The sequence below is a fragment of the Prionailurus bengalensis genome, chromosome D4, assembly GCF_016509475.1.
Source record: "Prionailurus bengalensis isolate Pbe53 chromosome D4, Fcat_Pben_1.1_paternal_pri, whole genome shotgun sequence".
NCBI classification, from domain to species: Eukaryota; Metazoa; Chordata; class Mammalia; order Carnivora; family Felidae; genus Prionailurus; species Prionailurus bengalensis.
Window position 1 is genome coordinate 62499453 of NC_057359.1, and position 21441 is coordinate 62520893.

General features: G+C 41.9%; 1 protein-coding gene across 1 annotated transcript in view; it reads left to right on the forward strand.

The window, feature by feature from the left end:
* The window catches only part of INVS (inversin), a 162000-nt gene that overhangs the window by 108067 nt on the left and 32492 nt on the right, over positions 1 to 21441 (forward strand). The window contains 2 exon segments of the mRNA XM_043567058.1: positions 2095 to 2201; positions 9592 to 9804. Coding sequence (XP_043422993.1) covers positions 2095 to 2201; positions 9592 to 9804 — 320 coding nt within the window.

Below are 21441 nucleotides of genomic sequence, written 5' to 3' on the forward strand. Positions count from 1 at the left end.
CTTACCTTTTTTATGACTATAGGACCTATAGTAATTTCCTCTTATTCATTTCATATATTGGTAATGTGTGTTGTCTCTTTTCTTTTTAAAAAAATTTTTCCATCTTATTCATCTTTTCAAAGGACTTACTGTCTTTGTTAATTTTCCATATTTGGAGTTATTTACTATTTCATTGGTATTTACTCTTAATCTTTATTATTTCCTGCCATCTACTTTCCTCAGGTTTGATTTACTATTTTTTAAAGATTCTTTTGGTGAAAGTTTAAATCACTGATTTTTTTTTTTAGTATTCACTTCCAATATATGTATTTATGCATGATTCTTATTCTAAGCCTGCGTTAGCTTTATCCTGAAAGTTTGGATAAGTTGTACCATCACTGGGGCACCTGGGTGGCTCAGTCAATTGAGCATCCAACTCTTGATTTTTGGCTTAGATCATGATCACAGCATGGGATTGAGCCCTGCGTCCGGCTCCACTCTGAGCATGGAGCCTGCTTCGGATTCTCTCTCTCTCTCTCTCTCTCTCTCTCTCTCTCTCTCACACACACACACACACACACACACACACACACACAAAGTTGCACCATCACTATAATTGGGTTCAAACATTTTCTAATTTCTATTTTGATTATTGTTTGGCCCATAGATCATTTAGAAGCATATTGTTTAATATCTAGGCAGTTTGGCATTTTCTCATTATCTTTCGATTATTGATTATGTTGGTTTCCTCCTGGCTGCTAAAAAAAAAATTACCACAAACTTAGTGGCTTAGAACAGCGCAAATGTATTATCTTACTGTTCTGGATGTCAGAAGTCCAAAATGGGTCTCATGAGGTAAAAATCAAAGTGTGGGCAAGATTACATTCCTTTTGAAGGCTCTAGGAAAGAATCTGTTTCCTTAATTTTTCCAGCTTCTAGATGCTGCCCTCCTTCGTTGGCTTGTAGCCCCCTTCCTCCATCCTCAAAGCTAGCAATGACTAGCTGAGTCACCCTCACACTGCATCACTCTGACACTCACCCCCCCATCTCCCTCCTTCAGTTACAAGGACCCGTATGATTACATTGGGCCTGCTCAGATTATCCAGGATAATCTCCCCATCTCAAGTTCAGCTGATTAGCAACCTTAATTCCATCTACAACCTCAATTCCCCCTCTCCAATATCATAACATAGTTACAGATTCCAGAGATTAGGATGTAGACATCTTTGCAAAAGCATGCATTTATTCTGTCTACCACACTGATTTGTAACTTCAGTTCTACTGTGGTCAGAAAGCAATCAGAATAACACAATTATTTTATTTTATTTTATTTTATTTTATATTATTTTATTTTATTTTACTTTACTTTACTTTATTTCAGAATTATTTTAATCCTTCAAAGTCCTTTGAGGCTTTCTTTGTGGCCCAGCCTATGATCGATTTTGGTAACCGTTCTATGTACACTTGAAAAGAATACTAATTGTGTCATAGTTGGATGCAATGTTATATATCACTTAGATCAAAGTTTTTTACTGTATAGTTCAGGTCTTCTATATCTTTACTGCTCTTTTATTTATTTGTTCTATGAACTATTATAAAGGATGGGTTAAAAATCTCTCACCGTGATTATGGATTTGACCATCTCCCCTTTTAATTTTGTCATTTTTTGTTCTGTATATTTAATAGCTGTGGCATACAGATTTAGGGTTGTGATATCTTCCTCTTTGACTTCTTTAAAACTGTGAAATATCCCCCTTGTATCTCTGGCAATGCTTCATGCCTTCTTTATTTTTCATGGTATTAAATTTTTTTTTAAGAATACAGGTCATTTATTTTGTAGAATCTCACTCAATTGGAGTTTGCCTTATGATTCCTCATAATTAGACTTAGATTTTACATTTTTGGTTAGAATATTATACAAGTGATATTGAATCCTTCTCGGGGTATCACCTGTAGAAACATATCATTCCTTTTAACTTAGTATTAATTTTGATCACTTGGTTAAGATACCATCCATTTTCTCCACTGTATATTTAATATTTTCCCTTTTCATAATTAAGTATGTGTCCAAAAATACCTACTCCAGATATACCTGATTTTTGTTTATGCTTATAGGGAAGAACAGCTTTGCACTGGTCCTGTAACAACGGATATCTTGATGCCATTAAATTACTGTTAGACTTTGCTGCTTTTCCTAATCAGATGGAAAATAATGAAGAAAGGTAAGCTGTTGATGAAAAGAATGTATTGTTGTTCAACTCACATCCTTTCTGCTATATGAAAAAATCTCTATATAAAAAAATATATTAAAAAATTTATATAAAAAAAATTTAGATACTAGTTCAGAAGTAATAAGTATACTCATAAAGAAACACCACACTACAGTAAGAAATCCTAAACCTAAAGAAAAGTGTTGATTTAGAATCATGGGATTTTAAAATTATTCAGAACTTTAGATATTACTTCTGGCAAGCTCACATTCTACAGATGAGGACACTTAGGTTCTTGCGGCTTGTAGCTGGCATAAAGTCAGGGGAGTCCTGACTGACCAGACCTAGGAATTTGGTCAGGACAGTAGAATGTGTCTTATGTTCAAGAAATTTCTCCTGATAAAGAGGTTATTATCAGTTAGTGGACAGAGGTGCCATCATGTGGCATGAAAAATAAGGAGAAGGTGAGAGGATTGAATAATGTAAGATTCACAGAGTTAGGCTGGAGTTATGCCCCAGGGCCCAGGCCCAATAAAAATGAGCAGACACAGTGTGAAGTCTAAGCAGGAGACAGTGTTGGCCATCTTGGATCTGGGAAGATTCTGAACATGTGACTTCCACACCTGAGCTCTGCCTGGCCAGGTCTGTGTTTTGGAACCGTTGTTCACGGATGCTGTAACTGCAGTGCTTCCTGCCATGACACCAGCCCCACCCCCATAACCACTGCCAGTTCTGTGGGAGATTTTGTGGAGAAGGGGGGACTTTTTCTAGGCCACCTGTTTGTATCAGGAAAACTGCTCCTCCTTTCTGGGGTGAACCCCTTCATCCCTCCCACTACTTTCAGAACCCCTCCCCATTAAAGATAGCCTCCGCCTATTATTTTCCAATTTATTTCTTTTCTGAAGTTTGTCTTCTCTGCCTATAAAGCCCTCCTGCTCTCAGAGTGCCTGCACTGTTCCGTTTACCCTTACTCACAGTTCCCGCCTTTGCTGTCTGCCTTCTATCCTCACATTTACACTGAAACAGTGTCTGAGTGGTCTCTGACAGACTCCTCATTGAGAAATCATATGTTGGTCCCCCTGTCTACTCTCATTGGCCTTTCTGCATCGCCTGGTTCTGCTGACCCCTCTTCTTTACCTTTACTGAGACTATCTTCTCCAAGCTTCTGTGACAGTTTAGTTTCCGGATTCTCTTGCAATTGTGTCTGCTCCTTCTCCATTTATTTTGGCTCCTTTTCCATTTTTTTATTTTTTTTTCAACGTTTATTTATTTTTGGGACAGAGAGAGACAGAGCTTAAATGGGGGAGGGGCAGAGAGAGAGGGAGACACAGAATCGGAAACAGGCTCCAGGCTCCGAGCCATCAGCCCAGAGCCCGACGCGGGGCTCGAACTCCCAGACCGCGAGATCGTGACCTGGCTGAAGTCGGACGCTTAACCGACTGCGCCACCCAGGCGCCCCTATTTTTTAAATGTAAACATTCTTCAAGGATTAGATCTTTCCTCTCAGCCCATCTCCACAGAGGCTTCAGTAATCACCTGGGTGCCAGTGAATTCTAAATCTGTCTTTCAGACTCAGTGTCTCTCCTTGGTTCACACTGTCATTTCCTTTTTATTACCAGCACCATTGTCTAAATCTTGCCCTCTTTGACTCATTCCCGGGACTATCGCAATGCCTCCTTGCTGTTCTGCACCCTTTGAAATTTCCCTCCTTCAGTTCATTTGCTTCCCAAGTAGCCTCCCTAAATCATATTTCTAATATAATTGTTAGTCACGTCATTCCTCCATTCAAATGCAGTCCCATCTAAGAAGATTGTTCTGATTCCCGAGGCAGGTGTTCCAAACAAAGCTCTCCCCCACACTGTGGGTTTGTATAGCACTTAGCACACTTCACTTTATCTGATAATTTTATGTAATCCTTTTTCCGTGTTAGCAGAGAACTCCTGAAGAGAATCGTCATCTCTGTGCTGCTCACAGTACTTTTCAGGAAGTAAGTGCTCAGTAAATAACCGTTGCATTGTTGAGTTGATGCTTTCAGGCTCCCAGTAGCTTCCCCTGCCTCACACCTGCATTAGAAATTTCTGGAATTCTTTAGGGCGCCCAGGTGGCTCAGTTGGTTAAGCATCCAACTCTTGGTTTTGGCTCAGGTCATGATCTCGCGGCTTCGTGGATTCAAGCCTCACATCAGGCTCTGCGCTAGCAGTGGGGAGCCTGCTTGAGAGTCTCTCTCCCTCTCTCTCTGCCCCTCCCCTACTTGTGCTGTCTCAGTCTCTCTCAAAATAAATGAACTTTAAAAAAAAAACAAAAAAGAAAGAAAGAAACTCTGGAATTCTTCGAGTACATACAGTATTAGGTAAATCAGACTAGTATGTCTTTGGAAGGGGTTGTATAAAGAACTCACTGTCTCTATTATAGTCAAATGACAACTGCAAAACCAAGAAGACTCGAAGATTTAGGGGTTTGGACATTGAAGGAAGCTGGAAAGCCAAGCAGAATCCTCAAGGCTGAGGTTTTGACATGAAAGCAGATATGTGAGAGAGAAGATTTCGCTCTTAGAAATCCCATAAAGGCAAAAGGGAAAGGTTAAGAATCCTAAGGAATTTGTGGTGATTTATTAGGTCTATTAGAAAGGATTTATTCTATAACAGTATTTACTGCCTGACTGCTGTTTTCTTAGGAAACAGTAAAAACATTTGTTGTTGTAATTCAGTTCCCATTTTTAGGGGAAGCCTTAAATTTCAGGCCTAAGTAAGAGTATGAATTAAGGTGCTTACTGCCTCCTAGAGTAAACATATGTTAATTACAGACCAAAAGACCGAAGGAAAAATCCTCCTAACTGTACTTGCCAATCTTTAGATGAAAAGAGACAGTGGCAATATCCCAGTCTCCTTTAATGTTTCATCAGCAGTGCACCTTGACGTGCAAATGTCAGAACCCGGCTCTGCCTTTGATGTTTATTGACATTCCAGTTTAGGCCTTCCACTCATCCCATCAGACCATTCCTGCACAGGCAAGGCCAATTGTATCTTGTCTCTTGGCTTTATCTACATTGTTTCTTGACTGGTTACCATCAACGTGGTGCTAATTTTTACTTCTCATGCACTGACACCAAGCACTTGATGTGCACTGTATAGACATAATTTTTGCCAACTACCGCTGGCTTTCAGTCAATAACTATCTGACAGCCACCCTCCGGCATCGATGGGAATATTCACAGCACTTGAGTGTTTCTAAATTGAATTTGGGGTGAAGAAAGATTCAATAGTAGTAATTTGCAATATGGTCAGTGCCCAAACACTAGGCATAGACTTCGGTCTTAAAATATTTCTGGATGTTTGGACTGTGTTTCCATGAATCAAATATTGACCAAGAATCCTAATTTGAATAAGCCAATTATAAAGAAGGCATTTTTTTAGAAAATTGGGGAAATCTGTGTTTGGAGTGGGTACTAGAATTTGCTAAGGAATTCCTGTTAATTTTGCTGAATACTGTAATGACGTTGTGCTCGTGTCCACATTATTTATGGATCAATACCGCAGTGCAAAATGATTAAATAATAGGAGGTCTAGGATTTGCTTTAAAACACTTCAGCAAAAATAATAAGAAAGGAGTTGGAGGAAGCAAATGTGGCAGAAATCTTGCTAATTGTTAAATTTGGGTAATGAGCATATAAATGGTTATTGTGCTATTTTTATGCTTGAAGTTTCTCATAATAAAAATACAGTTTTTCGTGATAAAGATATTTAAAATACAATTTTCCATCCACAAGTGGCCTGAGAGATACAGCAAAGGCAGAGGTTGGGCCTTACTTTCACACACCAGATTTTGATAATCCTGCTTGTATACTGTGTGAAAAAGACACTCCTATTAGTAATTCTAGAAAAGATGATCAAACCTACTAACTGCATACGTAATTTGCATGTTGATTTGAGAAGCAGCTTCATTCTGTACGAGGATTATATTCCAGGACTGATAGATGTGCTGTGGAAGGATTACTGAACAGGGAGTCATACAGTCTTAGTTCAGGTCTGGGTTCTGCAGGGAACTAGTTACATAACCTTCAGCAAGTTGCTTAAACTTTCTGAATCTATTTACTCATTTATGAAATGAAGCTGTTAAGCCAAAAGACCTCCAAAATTCAGTTTAGCTCTACTGTCATAGAGTTCTGTGACTCTGATAATTTTTTCCATTGGGAGAGAGTACGGTCATGAAAGATATTTTAGAATACATAGTGATTACACTTATCTTGATCACTTCATCACTGTATTGTGCACCTGAAACTGAGTCAGTACAGTATGTTAACTATACTAGAATTAAAATTTTTTAAAATAATAAAATTTTTAAATAGAATATACAGTGAAAAATTTTATGGGGCGCCTGGGTGGTGCAGTCGGTTAAGCGTCCGACTTCAGCCAGGTCACGATCTCGTGGTCCGGGAGTTCGAGCCCCGCGTCAGGCTCTGGGCTGATGGCTTGGAGCCTGGAGCCTGTTTCCGATTCTGTGTCTCCCTCTCTCTCTGCCCCTCCCCCGTTCATGCTCTGTCTCTCTCTGTCCCAAAAATAAATAAACGTTGAAAAAAAAATTTTTTTTAAATTTTTAAGTTCTTCTGAATTTACAAGACGCTACCTACTTATAGATAATGTTTTTAAAGTTTATGTTGGCACCTCTACTATAGGGCCTTCTGGTCCCTGAACAGCGAAGACAGATCAAGATGTCCTAAAAATGAGAGTTTCTTAATTCTAACATACAGACTTCCTTCTGAATTCAGTTTCCTTATAGAAGTGACCAAACCACCCTTTGTTTATACTGAAAAATCTCCTCCATTGACGTCTGACTATGACTGTCAGGTGAATTTTGAAGAGAGAAAATCTCTATAATCACTGGATGATTTTCTGTGTCTAATCATGCATCCATATAATCATCAGTTTTTCCACCTCATAAATCAGCTGATCATTTCTTCATAACACCTCTGATTGTGTTGGATTAGTAACAGTCTCCCAGAGAGGAATCAGATCAGTAGCAGTCGTTAGGTGGCCATAACTCCTAGCTTGGGTCCTGTGGGAACAATATCGATGACATGTGACCATGGTATCACAAACCCTGATGCAGTGCATGTCCTATAATAATAATGACAACAGCTGACATTTATTAATTGCCTCTTTTATGCCAGGCACAGTGTTATCTTCTTTGGATTTATCATTTCATTTATTCTTCATGCCAAATCTGTAGTGAGGAGAGGTAAGTTGGTTAAGAAGTGACAGTCAGCATTACCATTGTTGGAAGGTAGAGCTGGGATTTTATTTTACTTCAATTTTTGTATTTTTTTGCATTATTTTAATACTTAAAATATGTGTCATTATTAAAAAGTAATCATTTAAAAAACATACCTGCCGAGATAATAACACTGATTAATTCTAAGGGGAGGGGGGGAAATATAGATGACTGTTATTTTCTTCTGTGTATTTATCCAATTATTTTATATTTCCAGAAATAGAAAGGATATATTTTAAGAAAGGAATTTGCCCAAAATTATACATCTAGAAAGTAGCCAGTTGAGATTCAAATATATAGCTATATGACAATAAAACCCATCTTTTCTAAATAATATATTTATCAAAAAGGTATGCACAGTGTACAGAATTTAAAAGGTATAAAAAGGCATAAAAGGGGCATCTGGGTGGCTCAGTTGGTTAAGCATCCAACTCTTGATTTAGGCTCAGGTCATGATGCCATGGTTTGTGGGTTCGATCCCCGTGTTGGGCTCTGTGCTGACAGCTCAGAGGCTGGAACCTGTTTCAGATTCTGTGTCTCCCTCTCTCTCTGCCCCTCCCCACTCACACTCTGTCTCTCTCTCTCTCTCAAAAATAAATAAACATTAAAAATAAATAAATAAAAGGCATAAAAAAGCATTCAGTTAAAACTAAATGTCCCTCCTACCCCTGCCTCTGAGACAAACCGTTTCCTCCCCAGAGATGTCGCTGTCAACCAGTTTCTTGGTAAACTTCTAGAGATATATTTTACATCAACAAGAATACAGGGATATGTTCTCTTTTTTTATTCAAAAGGAGCATGCCATAATACTGTTCTGTTGCTTAATTGTTTTTCTTTTTCTTCATTTAACAAGACATCCTGGACATTGTTCCTTATTTTATTCATATGCCACAGTAATGGCTGCATTATAGAAATGACTTCGTTACACAAATGGCCTGTACTTTATGTAAGCAGTATTCTATTGATGGATCCTGAGGTTGTTTCCATTCTTTAACTATTTCAAACTGTGCCTCTATGAATATCCTTACATAGAAAGCATCACACACACACACACACACACACACATACACGCACACACGCACGAGAGCAGGTCTCTGGGATATATGCCTGCAAGTGAAATGCCAGAGGACAGATGTGGGAACAATTTTGATAGATACTGCCCAATTGGTCTTTCTGAAGATTAAAGTAGTACATAGGGAGCCTGTCTTTGCATCCTTACCAGCACAGTGTGTTATTAAACTTTCTAATCTTTGCTAACCTGCTCATTGGTTAGCTAACCTAACTCTCCTTGTTAGTCTTAATTTATATTTCTCTTAAATGAGTGAAGCTGCACATATTTTTATATATTTAGGAGCCATCAGTGTTTCCTGTTCTGAGGACTCTCTTTTATCTTTGTTTTTGGTGTTTTTTGCCCTGCAAAATTTTGTTATTTTTATGTAGTTGGATTTGTCAATATTCTCTTACAGTTTTGAGTTTTGTACTATTTTTATTAGAAAAGACCTTCCCACTCTAATTTTTTAAAAAGTCTTCCCTGGTTTCTTCTAGTACTTCCACAGTTTCTTTTTCTATATTTAGGTCTTTGCTTCATCCAGAACTCATTTTCATGTAAAATCTGATACAAGAATCTTCCTTTTTTTTTCCAGATGGCTATGCAGCTGTCCCAAAACTACTTAATAAATGCTTTCTGATTTAAAGGGCCATCCTCTTCATATACTAAATCTGTCCATTTGGAGATGTATTTTTTATTTCACAAGCATTAACTATCAGTAGTCCCAGGCTTAAACTTATGAGTCCCACAGGAAATTATCTGCAGTACTTTTTCAGATAGGAGCAAGGTGTTATTTGGCACATGGGGAAGAAGAAAAGTGATCATGTGTTCCTATAGCCCCCGGTTTGTGAGCCAGCAAGCAAGACCCAGGAACCATCATGGTCAGTGACACAAAGCACCTGACCCCAGCTCCTGCCTTGTTTTGTCCCCTCAGAAAAAAAAGGAACAGCCCTGGAGTACACAAGATAGCCTTGCCTGAGGAAGAGTCCACATGTCAGAATGAAGTTTCCTTTGCTGCATAATATTGGCAGCTGAACTGTACCTCAGGTTACATGCCAACACTTACAAAATACCTTCCTCCTTCAGGTACACTCCCCTTGACTATGCCTTGCTCGGTGAGCGCCATGAAGTGATCCAGTTCATGTTGGAGCACGGCGCCCTGTCCATCGCAGCCATACAAGACATCGCTGCCTTCAAAATCCAGGCGGTCTACAAAGGGTACAAGGTCAGAAAAGCTTTTCGAGATCGGAAAAATCTCCTCATGAAGCACGAACAGTTGAGAAAAGATGCTGCTGCCAAGTAAGTGAGAGCTGTGGACATTATGTTCTCACAGCCCAGAATCAGGGTGGAAGGGGGCACGGGGCAGGGGGTGTGGGGGGAAGGGGGGCAGTGGCCAGGAAGAGGAATCCAAAGAGGATCAGAAAGAAATAATTTTGATCCCTGTCCCCGTGTCACACCCCACCCCCTTTTGCCCACCAGGCCTGCGGGGCACTGAGGCTACAGGAAAGGACCAAGGCCCAGTCTCTACTTGGTGGCTGGCTGTTCGTCTAGGTTAGCCCCTCTGGTTCGAACCCGGGGACAAACCACTGCCACAGCCACGATGGCAAGGAGTGGGGGGCAGGAGCTTACCTACAGGAAGCTACATAGAGATAACTGCTCCTCCTCCTTCCTTTCCTGCCTTTCCACAGGAAACCAACACCAGTTTCTAACCTACTTCATGAGAAGCGTCTAGTTTTGATTTGATTAAAGCGACCAAGTTGTATGAATAACTTGCCCTCACCACCTATTCCTTATCAAATCTGTACTAACTCATGTGATGTGTTCACGAAATATTGACTGGGTTCTTACTGTACATACAAAACTCTTGGCTAGAGCCCTTAGAGAAAATAGTGATTTTGCCTCAAGGACCTCACACTATTTTTACAGACTATGTAAAATAGTCATGTGTGCCTATTACATACACAGTGTGATTATTTTACCAAAAGTGATTGATTTTAGATTATGCCTTGGTTTACCTTTTCTTGGATGCCTTTGTTGGGGTGCTTTATTTAGCAGGGGACTATTGCATCAGGAGGTATAGGTCCCCAAACCTCTGATGCGGAAGATAACGGGCAGAATCTTAACTTCCTGGCTGGATCGTGAATGTTTCTAAATCTTGAATCCTTCCATTTCTTGCCCACAAGGGGGAAGCAGGTGTGTAATAAACAATAATTTGAAATAATAATAAAAGGCAGGATAAGCCATTTTAGTGAGAAGTTAAATGCCACTGTGAACTGGGATGCTAACCATAATGGTGGCCTTTGGTAGATGAGATTGACAGGAAGACATCATTTTCTGTGACTGAAGCTACCGCAGTGGTGGCATCCTAGGAAATACTATCTTGCACGGTTCTCTTTATGAGGTTCTCTTCTCTTCGCTTTTGCCAAAGAATCCGGTTTAACCTGAGGCCTCTCCACGTGCCTCTTCTTCTATCCTTATTAGGAAATTTCCTTGCATGAGAATGACAACTGTTAAGTAGGTATTACTTAATACACATGGCAAATTATCCTGAGTTGTAAGTTAAATATTCTCTGTAAGGGATGGAATGCTATATTTCCTTCCATCTGATGTTTCCATAAACTCAGGTTTTTATGGGTGAGAATCTGTTTTCAGAATCTGAAGTCACACCTACCTGAATATGTTGGTGGGACTGTACAAAGGCAACGACTTTGTATATCCTCCCCACCCTGCACAACCCCCCCACCAAAAAACTTAAAAAAGAAAAAGGAGTGCATTAGTCCAAACACATTCTACTTCATTAGCATAGAGAGGGGGCCCTGGAGTCCCCAAACTCCCTTTCCAGCAGAATAGAGGGGCTGTAGGGTAACACAGCATCCGTCCTCTGAGCCTCAGTTTTTTCATCTATGAAACATGACAAACTAGACCAGCTGACTTGTAGGCACTCTCCAGTTCTGTGGAACCTCCGCCCCAGTCTTCTCTGTTAATGATCTCAGCCTCTTCCTTCTCTCCTTTGCCTGCAGTGCTGCCTAGTGGCCGTATACCCCGGGGGCCAAGAGTTTGGACAGGCACTGCTGAGTCAGCATAGAGCCGAGAACCAAGAATCCATTTGTCAGAAGATCTCCTATAGAGAGGAAGGGCTTTCACTTCAGGACATGCATAAATAGAGCCTTAGAATATTTTTTTTTCCTAACCAGGCCTTTTGTGACTCCAAGTCCTGAGGGTTTGAAAAGGTAGGGGGATTAAGGGACCATCTAGCCCAACCCCCCCTTCGTTGTTATCCTGGTTGGTTTCACGGCTATGGACAATGGGTCCTCTTTGTTCTTAGTTCTTAGTTTCTAAAGTTCATTTTAAAAAGTTTTTTATTACTTTTTTTGAGAGAGAGAGAGGGAGAGCAAGTGGGGGAGGGGCGGAGGGAAAGAGAGAATCTTAAGCAGGCTCCACGCTCAGCACGGAGCCTGACGTAGGGCTCAATCTCACGCCCCTGGGATCATGACCTGACCTGAAATCAAGAGTCATATGCTCAACCAGCTAAGCCCCCCAGCACCCCTGAAGGTCATTTTTAAAAACCTGTTATGTGGGAGCTGTGCTTACTGAGGTAATATCTGAAATGGCCCAAACTGGGAACATAACCTCTTTCCTTTTTCTCAGTCACAATCTTTACTCTATTAGGTGTCATTATTGGAAGTAAACAAATTTCTTACAGTCTAACCATCACCTCCTACGGTGCTTGTGGGCATAGGACTCCAAGAGAAATACTTAAAGGGAGAAGAAACTGATTTCATTTGTTTTAATTTTATTTCTCAAAAGTTATTTCTTAAGATCTGAGTCAGTGTTTAACTTTGGATGTGGTTTGGGCTTTAAGGAACAAAAATCAGAATGCTGACTTCAGTCCTCGCTGCTACTGCCTCGCTGGCCAAGGTGACCCAGGCACATGGCACCGCCTCGGTCTACCTTTCCCAGAATAGTACATCGGGATGGCACAGATCACCATCCTTAAAGCAACGATGTGAAAAGAACTTATTAAACTTCAAATGACTTCTCATTTACTGATAGAGAAATTGGGAGAGAGCAAAGTTTTAGTCATGCTTTCCAAGGCATGTCTTTCAGAAAATACTATTTAAGAAATACCTATAATCCACTTAAAAGCACTTTATAACTCACACTGCACCACCTATGTTGTTGCCAAAAGGAACATTGCTATAATTTACCTGCCATAGCACACAGTTGAATGCACACTAGACAAGACTGTATTTATGTTGATCACTCTTGTCCCCGGAAGCTTCCATTTTGCTGGGTTTTTATTTCACTCTCTAATCCCAGCTCTCTTCTATCTCTCCATCTCTTCCTTCTCACAGCTTTTTAATTATACCATCTCCATACTGAGGTCAGCTCTGCAGACTCGCTCCTTAGACTTCTACTCATGCTATACATTTTTTCCATTGGAAAGGTGTCTACTCATGAAACCTCAGTGACTTCATCTCTGTAGATAGCCCATTAATCTGTCTCACATCCTGACCTCCTGGAACTCTGATTCCACATCATCAGTTGCCTAGTGGGCATTTCCACTTTGCTGTCCTTTTGTGACTTGCCAACACTTTCCATTTTTGTGTCTTGTTGTCACTGTCACTTCAGACTCACTGTGAAACCTACACCTCATCAGCACAGCCTTTCTTCTCGCCTCCTGGTTTCCCTGCTAGTGATGCCACCGTTGATTCTGTTAATTCCTCTTGAAATGTCCTCTTGCCTCCATTCTCATGTCCCACCATGCTACACGGGCCATTGTTCTTGAATACCATCCATGCTCCCACATAAGACCCTTCATCATTCTGCTTCCGCTTCTATCTCCAAGTCCCATTTCTCTCCATGACTGCCTCCCTCCCACACCCTCACACTTGAGGGCTCCGCCATCCTGAACTTCCCTCACTTCCTCACATTTCCCTTTCCTTAACTTACCATACTCTCTGGGAGACCTGAGCTGCCTTCTGGCTACTCTATGAGATTGCATATGTCTCCTAGAGTTAACATAATCAAGTCCAGTTTGAGTCATCCAGTTCAAACTCTTGTGATGCTGAAGTCCCTTCTAAGGAGGTTGTTCTGTGTCCTCAAAAAAGTCAAGTGACAAAGATTTCAAACAGCACATTCCAGTAGAGCGCAATTCTGTCAGAAGTTCTTTTCTACCTTTTGGTCTTGAGATACCCCTTAAAGTAAAAGAGAAAAGTCTACACCCTTTTCCATAAACCAACTTTCAGATAAAGAAAGTGCTCCTGGCACCCCCACTCCTACCCCAAGTCTCCTTTTCAATTTATAATAGATCCGCTTACTGCCTGCTTCCCTGAACATCTTCAGTCTGGCAATGAGTTTCTCCAGGGTTGATCCATAAGCCCGACTCCTCTGCTCACATTGTCGTCTGACCCATGGGAAATCACTCCTATGATTCCACTCCATTTCATCCCACTTCTCTGAGCCTCAGTTTCCCATTTCCCAAGAAATGAAAAGATTTCTTAATCCAGGATGGGCTCTGGGGCTCCATGAATGCCCTGAAACTGTATGCAACGGTTTGTATATCATGAGCATATGGACATTTTGGGGGAGGAGACCTACATATTTTTATCACAATGTCAAAAAAGTCCATGAGTCACAAAGAGACTTTTAAAAACCATTAGACTAAATGATATCTGAGCTCCCCGCTCCTCAGCTCTAACATTCTATAAGTCAAAGGTCCTAAGACACGTGACATTTTCTTCTTCCCTTGAGAGGAAGTCAGAGACCAGATATTACTCAGCCTGTTATTCAGTGACAATGAAGAGACAGAATCGTACAGAAGACCCCATTACATACCACACAACACCAACTGAAAAGGTTAGAGCGGAACCTTTTATGCCTTGTGAGGTAATCAGCTTCCTCTCCCTGGAAATATTCCAGCAGAAACTGAATTATCATCTCGCCGGGGTGATATACAAGGAATTTCTTTCAGCTGTATGAAGAGCCAGTCTTTGAGATTTCTTCTGAGTCAAAGATTCTCTGAGACCTGGGTTGCATGTCCTCGCTCACGCTCTTATAACCTCTCAGTTCCTTCCCTCTTTCTCATTTGACACCCTTTCTAGGTGTTTTTTTTTTCTTCCAGTGTAGTCACTGCCTCCCACATCCCCCATAGTTCCATGTAGATCCCTCTATGTTGGCCCTCATCACATCCAGAAGCCATTACACGCAGAACCATCTGCAGGAGTGAATGGGCCTCATTCCCCCACTAGACTGTCAACTCCTTGGGAACAGGGATTATATTGTGTGTCTCCATATGTCCAGTCTCTTAAAATACCTGAGATTTAATAAGCATTTAATCATAAAATCCTAAATGTTTAATAGGTGCCCCTACAGTGGGTCTGAAACATTACATGTATCATTTTTCATTCTCGGCCTTAGTGTCCCCCTCAGCCAAGTGGGAAGCTTGGGCCAGATACTCTCTTAGGTCTCCTTCAATTCTGTGGATCTCTGTAAGAGTACCACTTTAATTGTTTGCCCTACTCAGGCAGGAACTATGTTTACATACCATTTATCCTCACAACACACACTGGTGCTTCTGTATCTGTGCCTTTGGCTTCCTAGCTCCCTCGATATTTCTCATGAGCAAATTACCATTTGACAGGTTTATGACAGTTCTTTATTCTGATTCTTAAAAGAAACGTAAGAGCAAAGGGGGTCACCACTGCATGTATTTGAACATGAAACCACTGTGTCGCTTCCACAGAGCGTTGTGTTTGCCCAATGCTGAAGAAAGGAAAATTCTGTCAGACACTGCAGAACAGTGAACAGGCTCCTTCCCATTCCAGTGGAGTATTTAGATTTCCATTGCCATGAATGCAGGACCCACGAGAGGTTGGAGAGAGATGATTAAAGCGGCTCTTGTAGGAAAGGGAGTTGTGTGGTTTCATCAATGAGCATCTCTGAAAGTATCATCAGGCCAAGCCCTGTGGCTCTTAGACTGCAAGGAACCCATGCCAGACACTGATTTCTTCACTTCTAACCAGATCCTGTCACGGGGCAGCTTTATCTTAACAGCTTTACCTAAAAAGCAGTAATGACCAATTACGTTTATATAGTACTTTACAGCTTACAAAGTTCTTATATATTGGTTCATTAAGTCTATCCAATCATTCAGTAAGGTAGACACAGGGCATCTATCTTTAATCTCATTTCATAGATAAGGAAAATACCACATAGAGGTTAACTGTCCTGAAATTACACAGCTAGTAAAGGAGAAAGATGGCACAGGAATCTCAGTCCTGCCCTAAGCCAGGACTCCTACCAACCACACTTAGGCTGCAGGCTGTCTTCAGGTGCCAGCATCCGTTTGGACAGGCCAGCGTGCATCAGCCCTGCTTCCCCCACCCCCTCTCCCGCTCTCCCTTCCTTCCTTCCCTCCCCTCCTTCCTCCCTCCCTCCCTTCCTCCGTCCCTTCCTCCGTCCCTTCCTCCCTTTCTCCTTTCTTTCTTTTCTTTTCTTTTCTTTTCTTTTCTTTTCTTTTCTTTTCTTTTCTTTTCTTTTCTTTTCTTTTCTTTTCTTTTCTTTTCTTTTCTTTTCTTTTCTTTTCTTTTCTTTTCTTTTCTTTCTTTCTTTCTTTCTTTCTTTCTTTCTTTCTTTCTTTCTTCTTATACTTATAAGTGTAACCAGAATCAGGCCCTAAATCAGTTTTTCTCTTAACCCAGTATTTGTTCAGTTGTTCCAGTGTTGTTGTTAAAAGAATGGTGTTGTGGGGCACCTGGTGGCTCAGTCGGTTAAGCGTCCGACTTTGGCTCAGGTCATGATCTCCCAGCTCGTGGGTTCAAGCCCCGTGTTGGGCTCTGTGCTGACAGCTCAGAGCCTAGAGCCTGCTTTGGATTCTGTGTCTCCCCCTCTCTCTCTCTCTCTCTGCTTCTCCCCTGCTCTCGCTGTCTCTCAAGAATAAATAAACATTTAGGGGCGCCTGGGTGGCGCAGTCGGTTAAGCGTCCGACTTCAGCCAGGTCACGATCTCGCGGTCCGTGAGTTCGAGCCCCGCGTCGGGCTCTGGGCTGATGGCTCAGAGCCTGGAGCCTGTTTCCGATTCTGTGTCTCCCTCTCTCTCTGCCCCTACCCCGTTCATGCTCTGTCTCTCTCTGTCCCAAAAATAAAATAAAAACGTTGAAAAAAAAATTAAAAAAAAAAAAGAATAAATAAACATTTTTAAAAAATTAAAAACTAAAAAAATAATGGTATTAGGGCAACTTGGTAGCTTAGTTGGTAAGCGTCCAACTCTTGATTTTGTCTCAGGTCATGATCTCACACTTTATGGGTTCGAGCCCAGCATCTGGCTCTGGGCTGACAGCATGGAGCCTGCTTGGGATTCTCCCTCTGTCCCTCTCTCTCTCTCTCTACCCTACCCCACTCTCACTCTCTCTCAAAAAAAAAAAAAAAAAAAGTGGTGCCAAGCCAACATCACAATTCTGCAACATAGTTTAATAAAAAAATTCTTCCTGTTACTCTCAAAGCTAACTACCATGGCAGAGCACATGAAATTCTTCCTAAATTTTTGAGAAAATTAAGAAGATTAGTTGGTTGCAAGCCTACACCAAGACTATAATCAAGAATGTCATTAGGGCAAAGCCCAGTTAAATTGGTCCAACAACAGGACGTCGAAACAAACTAGATGTCCCTTTTTGTGAAGCCATTCTAATCACATCTTTCAAACCCCTCATAGGCCCTACATCCATGGCAATGGAAACTTGAATACTCCTCGAATGGGAAAGACCCTGCTTCTTTCTGCGGTGTCTGACAGAACTAGTTTCTTCTTGTCAAAACTGGGCAAATGCAGCTCTCTATGGAAGCCACATAGGAGGGTAGAAAAAAATCATCTCCTCCCAGGACTCAAACTGTCCAGGTCCAGAGGCAGATCTGTGCCACACTGCAGATAAACACTCCCAGTCCTGAGATGCTAAGCCATTGGATGGCCAAGTCATTTAAATGATTGCCCTTGATCTGATTCTCTGCACATCAGGCAATCTTTTGATTACTGAGTTTCTTATTGGCCCATTTCTGCAGTTGCCATCGAGGCCACTAATTTGGAGAAATCCCCATCCTTGGGACTTAGGTCTGATCTGGAGGGTTTGCAGGGCACGCCAGTGCCTCACAATAGCACCTCAGAGATCTGCAGCAGCAATGTGTCCCTTAAATCTTTTCTGCCCTGGGGGAAACAGCCCCAGGTCCTTCAGCCTACAGTTGGGAGACTTTCTTTGCTCTGTGGTGCACAGGACCCAAAATGGACATTGCCAATGATGTCATCTTCAGTTGACTTTCTCCCTTTTTTATACTCTGAGCCTCTGGGGAGCTATAAGCATTGCTCTAGAAAAGACTGTACAAACCAGACTAATTGGCAGTCCTTCGAAAACTGCTGTCTGGTCAGTTTCCCTTAAGATAATAGAAAAAAGGAGAGGACAAGGTAGGACTATTTTGTGTGTGAACATTCCACCATGTTAATAAATCTCCTGCTAAAATGTTACTTGCTGTGTCATAGACAGGATTTTTTTTTCTCTTCAGTTTTTCATATAAACTAGAATAGCACTGATTCTTTTTCTAGTGTTTGTTTGCTAAATTGGACCAAAATAGGTTGAGTTTATAACATAATCCCCACGAAGATTACTAGAACTTACACATTCTGTAATAAATTAGTTGGAGAAAAAACACTTAAATTTCAGGACAATTACTGCATCTGAGAGTTTTAGGATGAAAGGCTACATCCGGGGCTAGGTTGAAATGCTGTTAATGGCCACTCTGATGCAATATTAGCAGTTTCTTCTTATGACCCAGTTCATTTTTTAAATGATAGAAAAAGATGAAGTGAAATGTTAAAAAAACGACTCAGTCACAGAGGTAAATTGTACAGGGAGGGGTGAAAAGCTGAGTTCCAGCTCAGCTGTATATAGTTTGCCATGTAGTCATAGGTAAATCACTTACCTCTCTGCCTCATTTTCCTTATCTACCAAATAAAAATGAATCACCTGAAATTCCTTTGAACTTGGGCCATGAACAGTGGCGCTGGACCTTATTCCCCAGGGATATGCATAGGCTCATGTTCTCCTCTCGGGCTGTATCCTGTGTGTGCATGTGTGTTGCTGTCGTTGGTTTGTTTGTTTTAATCTTTTTGGAGAGGGAGATGAAATGTGAGTGGGGGGAGGGGCAGAGAGAGAGGGAGACACAGAATCTGAAGAAAGCTCCAGGTCTGAGCTGTCAGCACAGAGCCCCACGTGGGGCTCAAGCTCACAAACCGTGAGATCATAACCTCAGCTGAAGTCAGCCACTTAACTGACCGAGCCACCCAGGCACCCCGTGTTGTTGCTTTTGTTTTAAGGCAGCAGGTATATACATAGGATGCAGGTTATGCATCGTTCCCAGCTCTAATCCCACCGCCCCCCTTTTCCCCAGGGATCACTACTTTTACATCAAGAGCCACAGCTCTGGAGAACTGCACAGTTGTGGGCGGTGTGCCGCCCGGAAGATTTTTTTTTTTGTTAATGAGTCAAATTTTTTAAACATTAATTTATTTCTATTCACAGACTGAGGGTCTAATGATATATTCTGATAATTGCATTCTTTCTTCCAAATCTGCTTTACTTGGTTCTACCAAAATGAAAACAAAACAAAACAAAACAACACCCTCCTGCAAACCTCCCCTTCCAAAGAAGTCTTCAGAAGGCCGAGCGCCCCTGCTTTCTGGACATCCTGATCACTCTAAAAGGCCGGATCCCCTGTGTGCCCTGTGGCTGTCTCTGTTGGAGGCCCAGAAAGGTGTGCAGTAACAAGGGTTGCCCAGGGGCTGATTGCAAGTGGCTTCTTGGAATTGAAAAGGAAAGCTGTTTGCTTTCCCCAAAGAAAGAGAAATGACCGCTCAAACAACAAAGTCTAATTTATCACCTCAAAGCCCTTCTTAATGGCAGTGAGATCCATGTGGCTGCCAAGCCAGACAACCGCACGTGTGTGTCTGTCGAAATGACCAATATTCTCCTAGAGCAGTTCTCTTCATCGGTGCTCATAAACAGAGAGGCCGTCCCCCTGCCTGCCAGGAGCAAGGCTGTTAGATCAATTAGCGGCACTTCAGCCACCCAGATGCTTCCACCTTCTGAAAAGCAGCCTTCTCCCGCACAGCTCACACTGAACTGGCACCTGCTAGCATCCATACGAATCTCAGGCGCTGATGATGACAGGCCGTCCAGCCAGCCTGTCGATTGCAGGGCCGCACACTCGGGCGTCAGCAGTTGGCAAAGCGTGGAACAAAACCAGAGTCAAATGAAAACATCAGAGCGACACAGGAGTTAGCACAACCCATCTGGCCACTTCTGCTCAGATGGGAGCCGGTGGGAACCCATTAGATAAGCAAGCGTGGACCCCAGATCAGGAGCTTTCACCACAGGACAAAAAACCTTCAGAAGGGGAAGTTAAGTGGACAAGGCTTTATATCAGAGTGTAACCCAGATAGCGGGTTACATCTGGGTCTTCTCTGTCCCTTGAGATCTAAACAAGCATTGCTTCAAATCCCACAGCCTATGGAAATCTGAATTCTGTGATTTTGCAGAGGCTTAGTGCCTCTGCCTCACTCTTGCTTCTTGCTTCCATGTCTGGTATCTTAGCTCTGCAGCTTGTCAGGGTGCTTATAAAAAAGTGGTATGAGCCTAGTAGACCTTACAAAAAGTTGCATCACTGAGGAGAATCGCACTTCATAGCCCATCTTGGTGTAGTTCACAGTCCATATGACACTTTTCTATTCTCTTAAGCCTTGTTACACAAGGTGTGGTTCAAGGGACCCGCAGCACCTGTATAACTTGAGTGCTTATTGGAAATGCAGAGCCTTTTTTTGTTCTTTTAAAGTTTATTTATTTATTTTGAGAGAGAGACAGAACATGTGAGCAGGGGAGGGGCAGAGAGAGAGGGAGAGAGAGAGAGAATCCCAAACAGGCTCTGCACTGTCAATGCAGAGCCTGATGCGGGGCTTGAACTCACAAACCAGGATATATGACCTGAGTTGAAACCAAGAATCAGAAGTTCAACCAACTGAGCCACCCAGATGCCCCTAGAAATGCAGAATCTTGAGCCCCACTCCAGGCTTGCTAAATCAGAACCTAGATTTTAATGAGATGTCAGGAGACTCTGTGGGTTAAAGTGTGACGAGCACAGATGTAAAGTCCTTCTCCATCATCTCACCATGGAGGATTCTCTTTGGCCTGGCCCTTGCTCTACACAATGCTAAGACTTCCATCTTCTCTTTCTTCCCCCTCCTTTCTCTCTCTCTCTGGTTCTTTCATCTCCTCCCTCCTGTCAGGAGCTTCAAACATTCTTTTTTTTTTTTTTTTTGTCACCACAGTATAGCCCTACCCTGGAGCCTCAGGGCCACTCACCACCTAGGTCCCAAACGTCTCACCTGCTGCCAGCCCTCAGGTCTGTTCTGAAGCTGATTACAATATTTGTCTAAACAAGGTCCTCCCTCCCCCAAGAGGGACTCTGATACCAACTATAACAATAAAAGACATCTCTCTGGTTACAAAAGATATCCCAGGTTTTGTAAAGACATCTGGCTTCTAAACAGACCCCTAAATCAATTCCAGGTTATAAACTATCACACAAGTGTCAGACCTGGGGAAACTGAGTCTCAGGAACAGGAAAGTGACCAGCTCAGTGTAGTTATTGGCAGGGGCAGGACTAGAAAATTTCTCATACTTCCCAGCGTGGGCTTCTCTCCACTACACCGAATCATTCATTCTACTTGAACCTGAACCTTATGTGGCCACCTAATTCTCTTCCTGAGCAATAACTGAGTCATCTGGGCAGCAAATCTGCATTGAGTGCCTGCTGGGTATAGCAAGCATCGTTCAAAGATGAGAAGGGGCAAAACAGACCAGTTTTCCACACTACTTGCCTTCGCCCAAACTGCTCC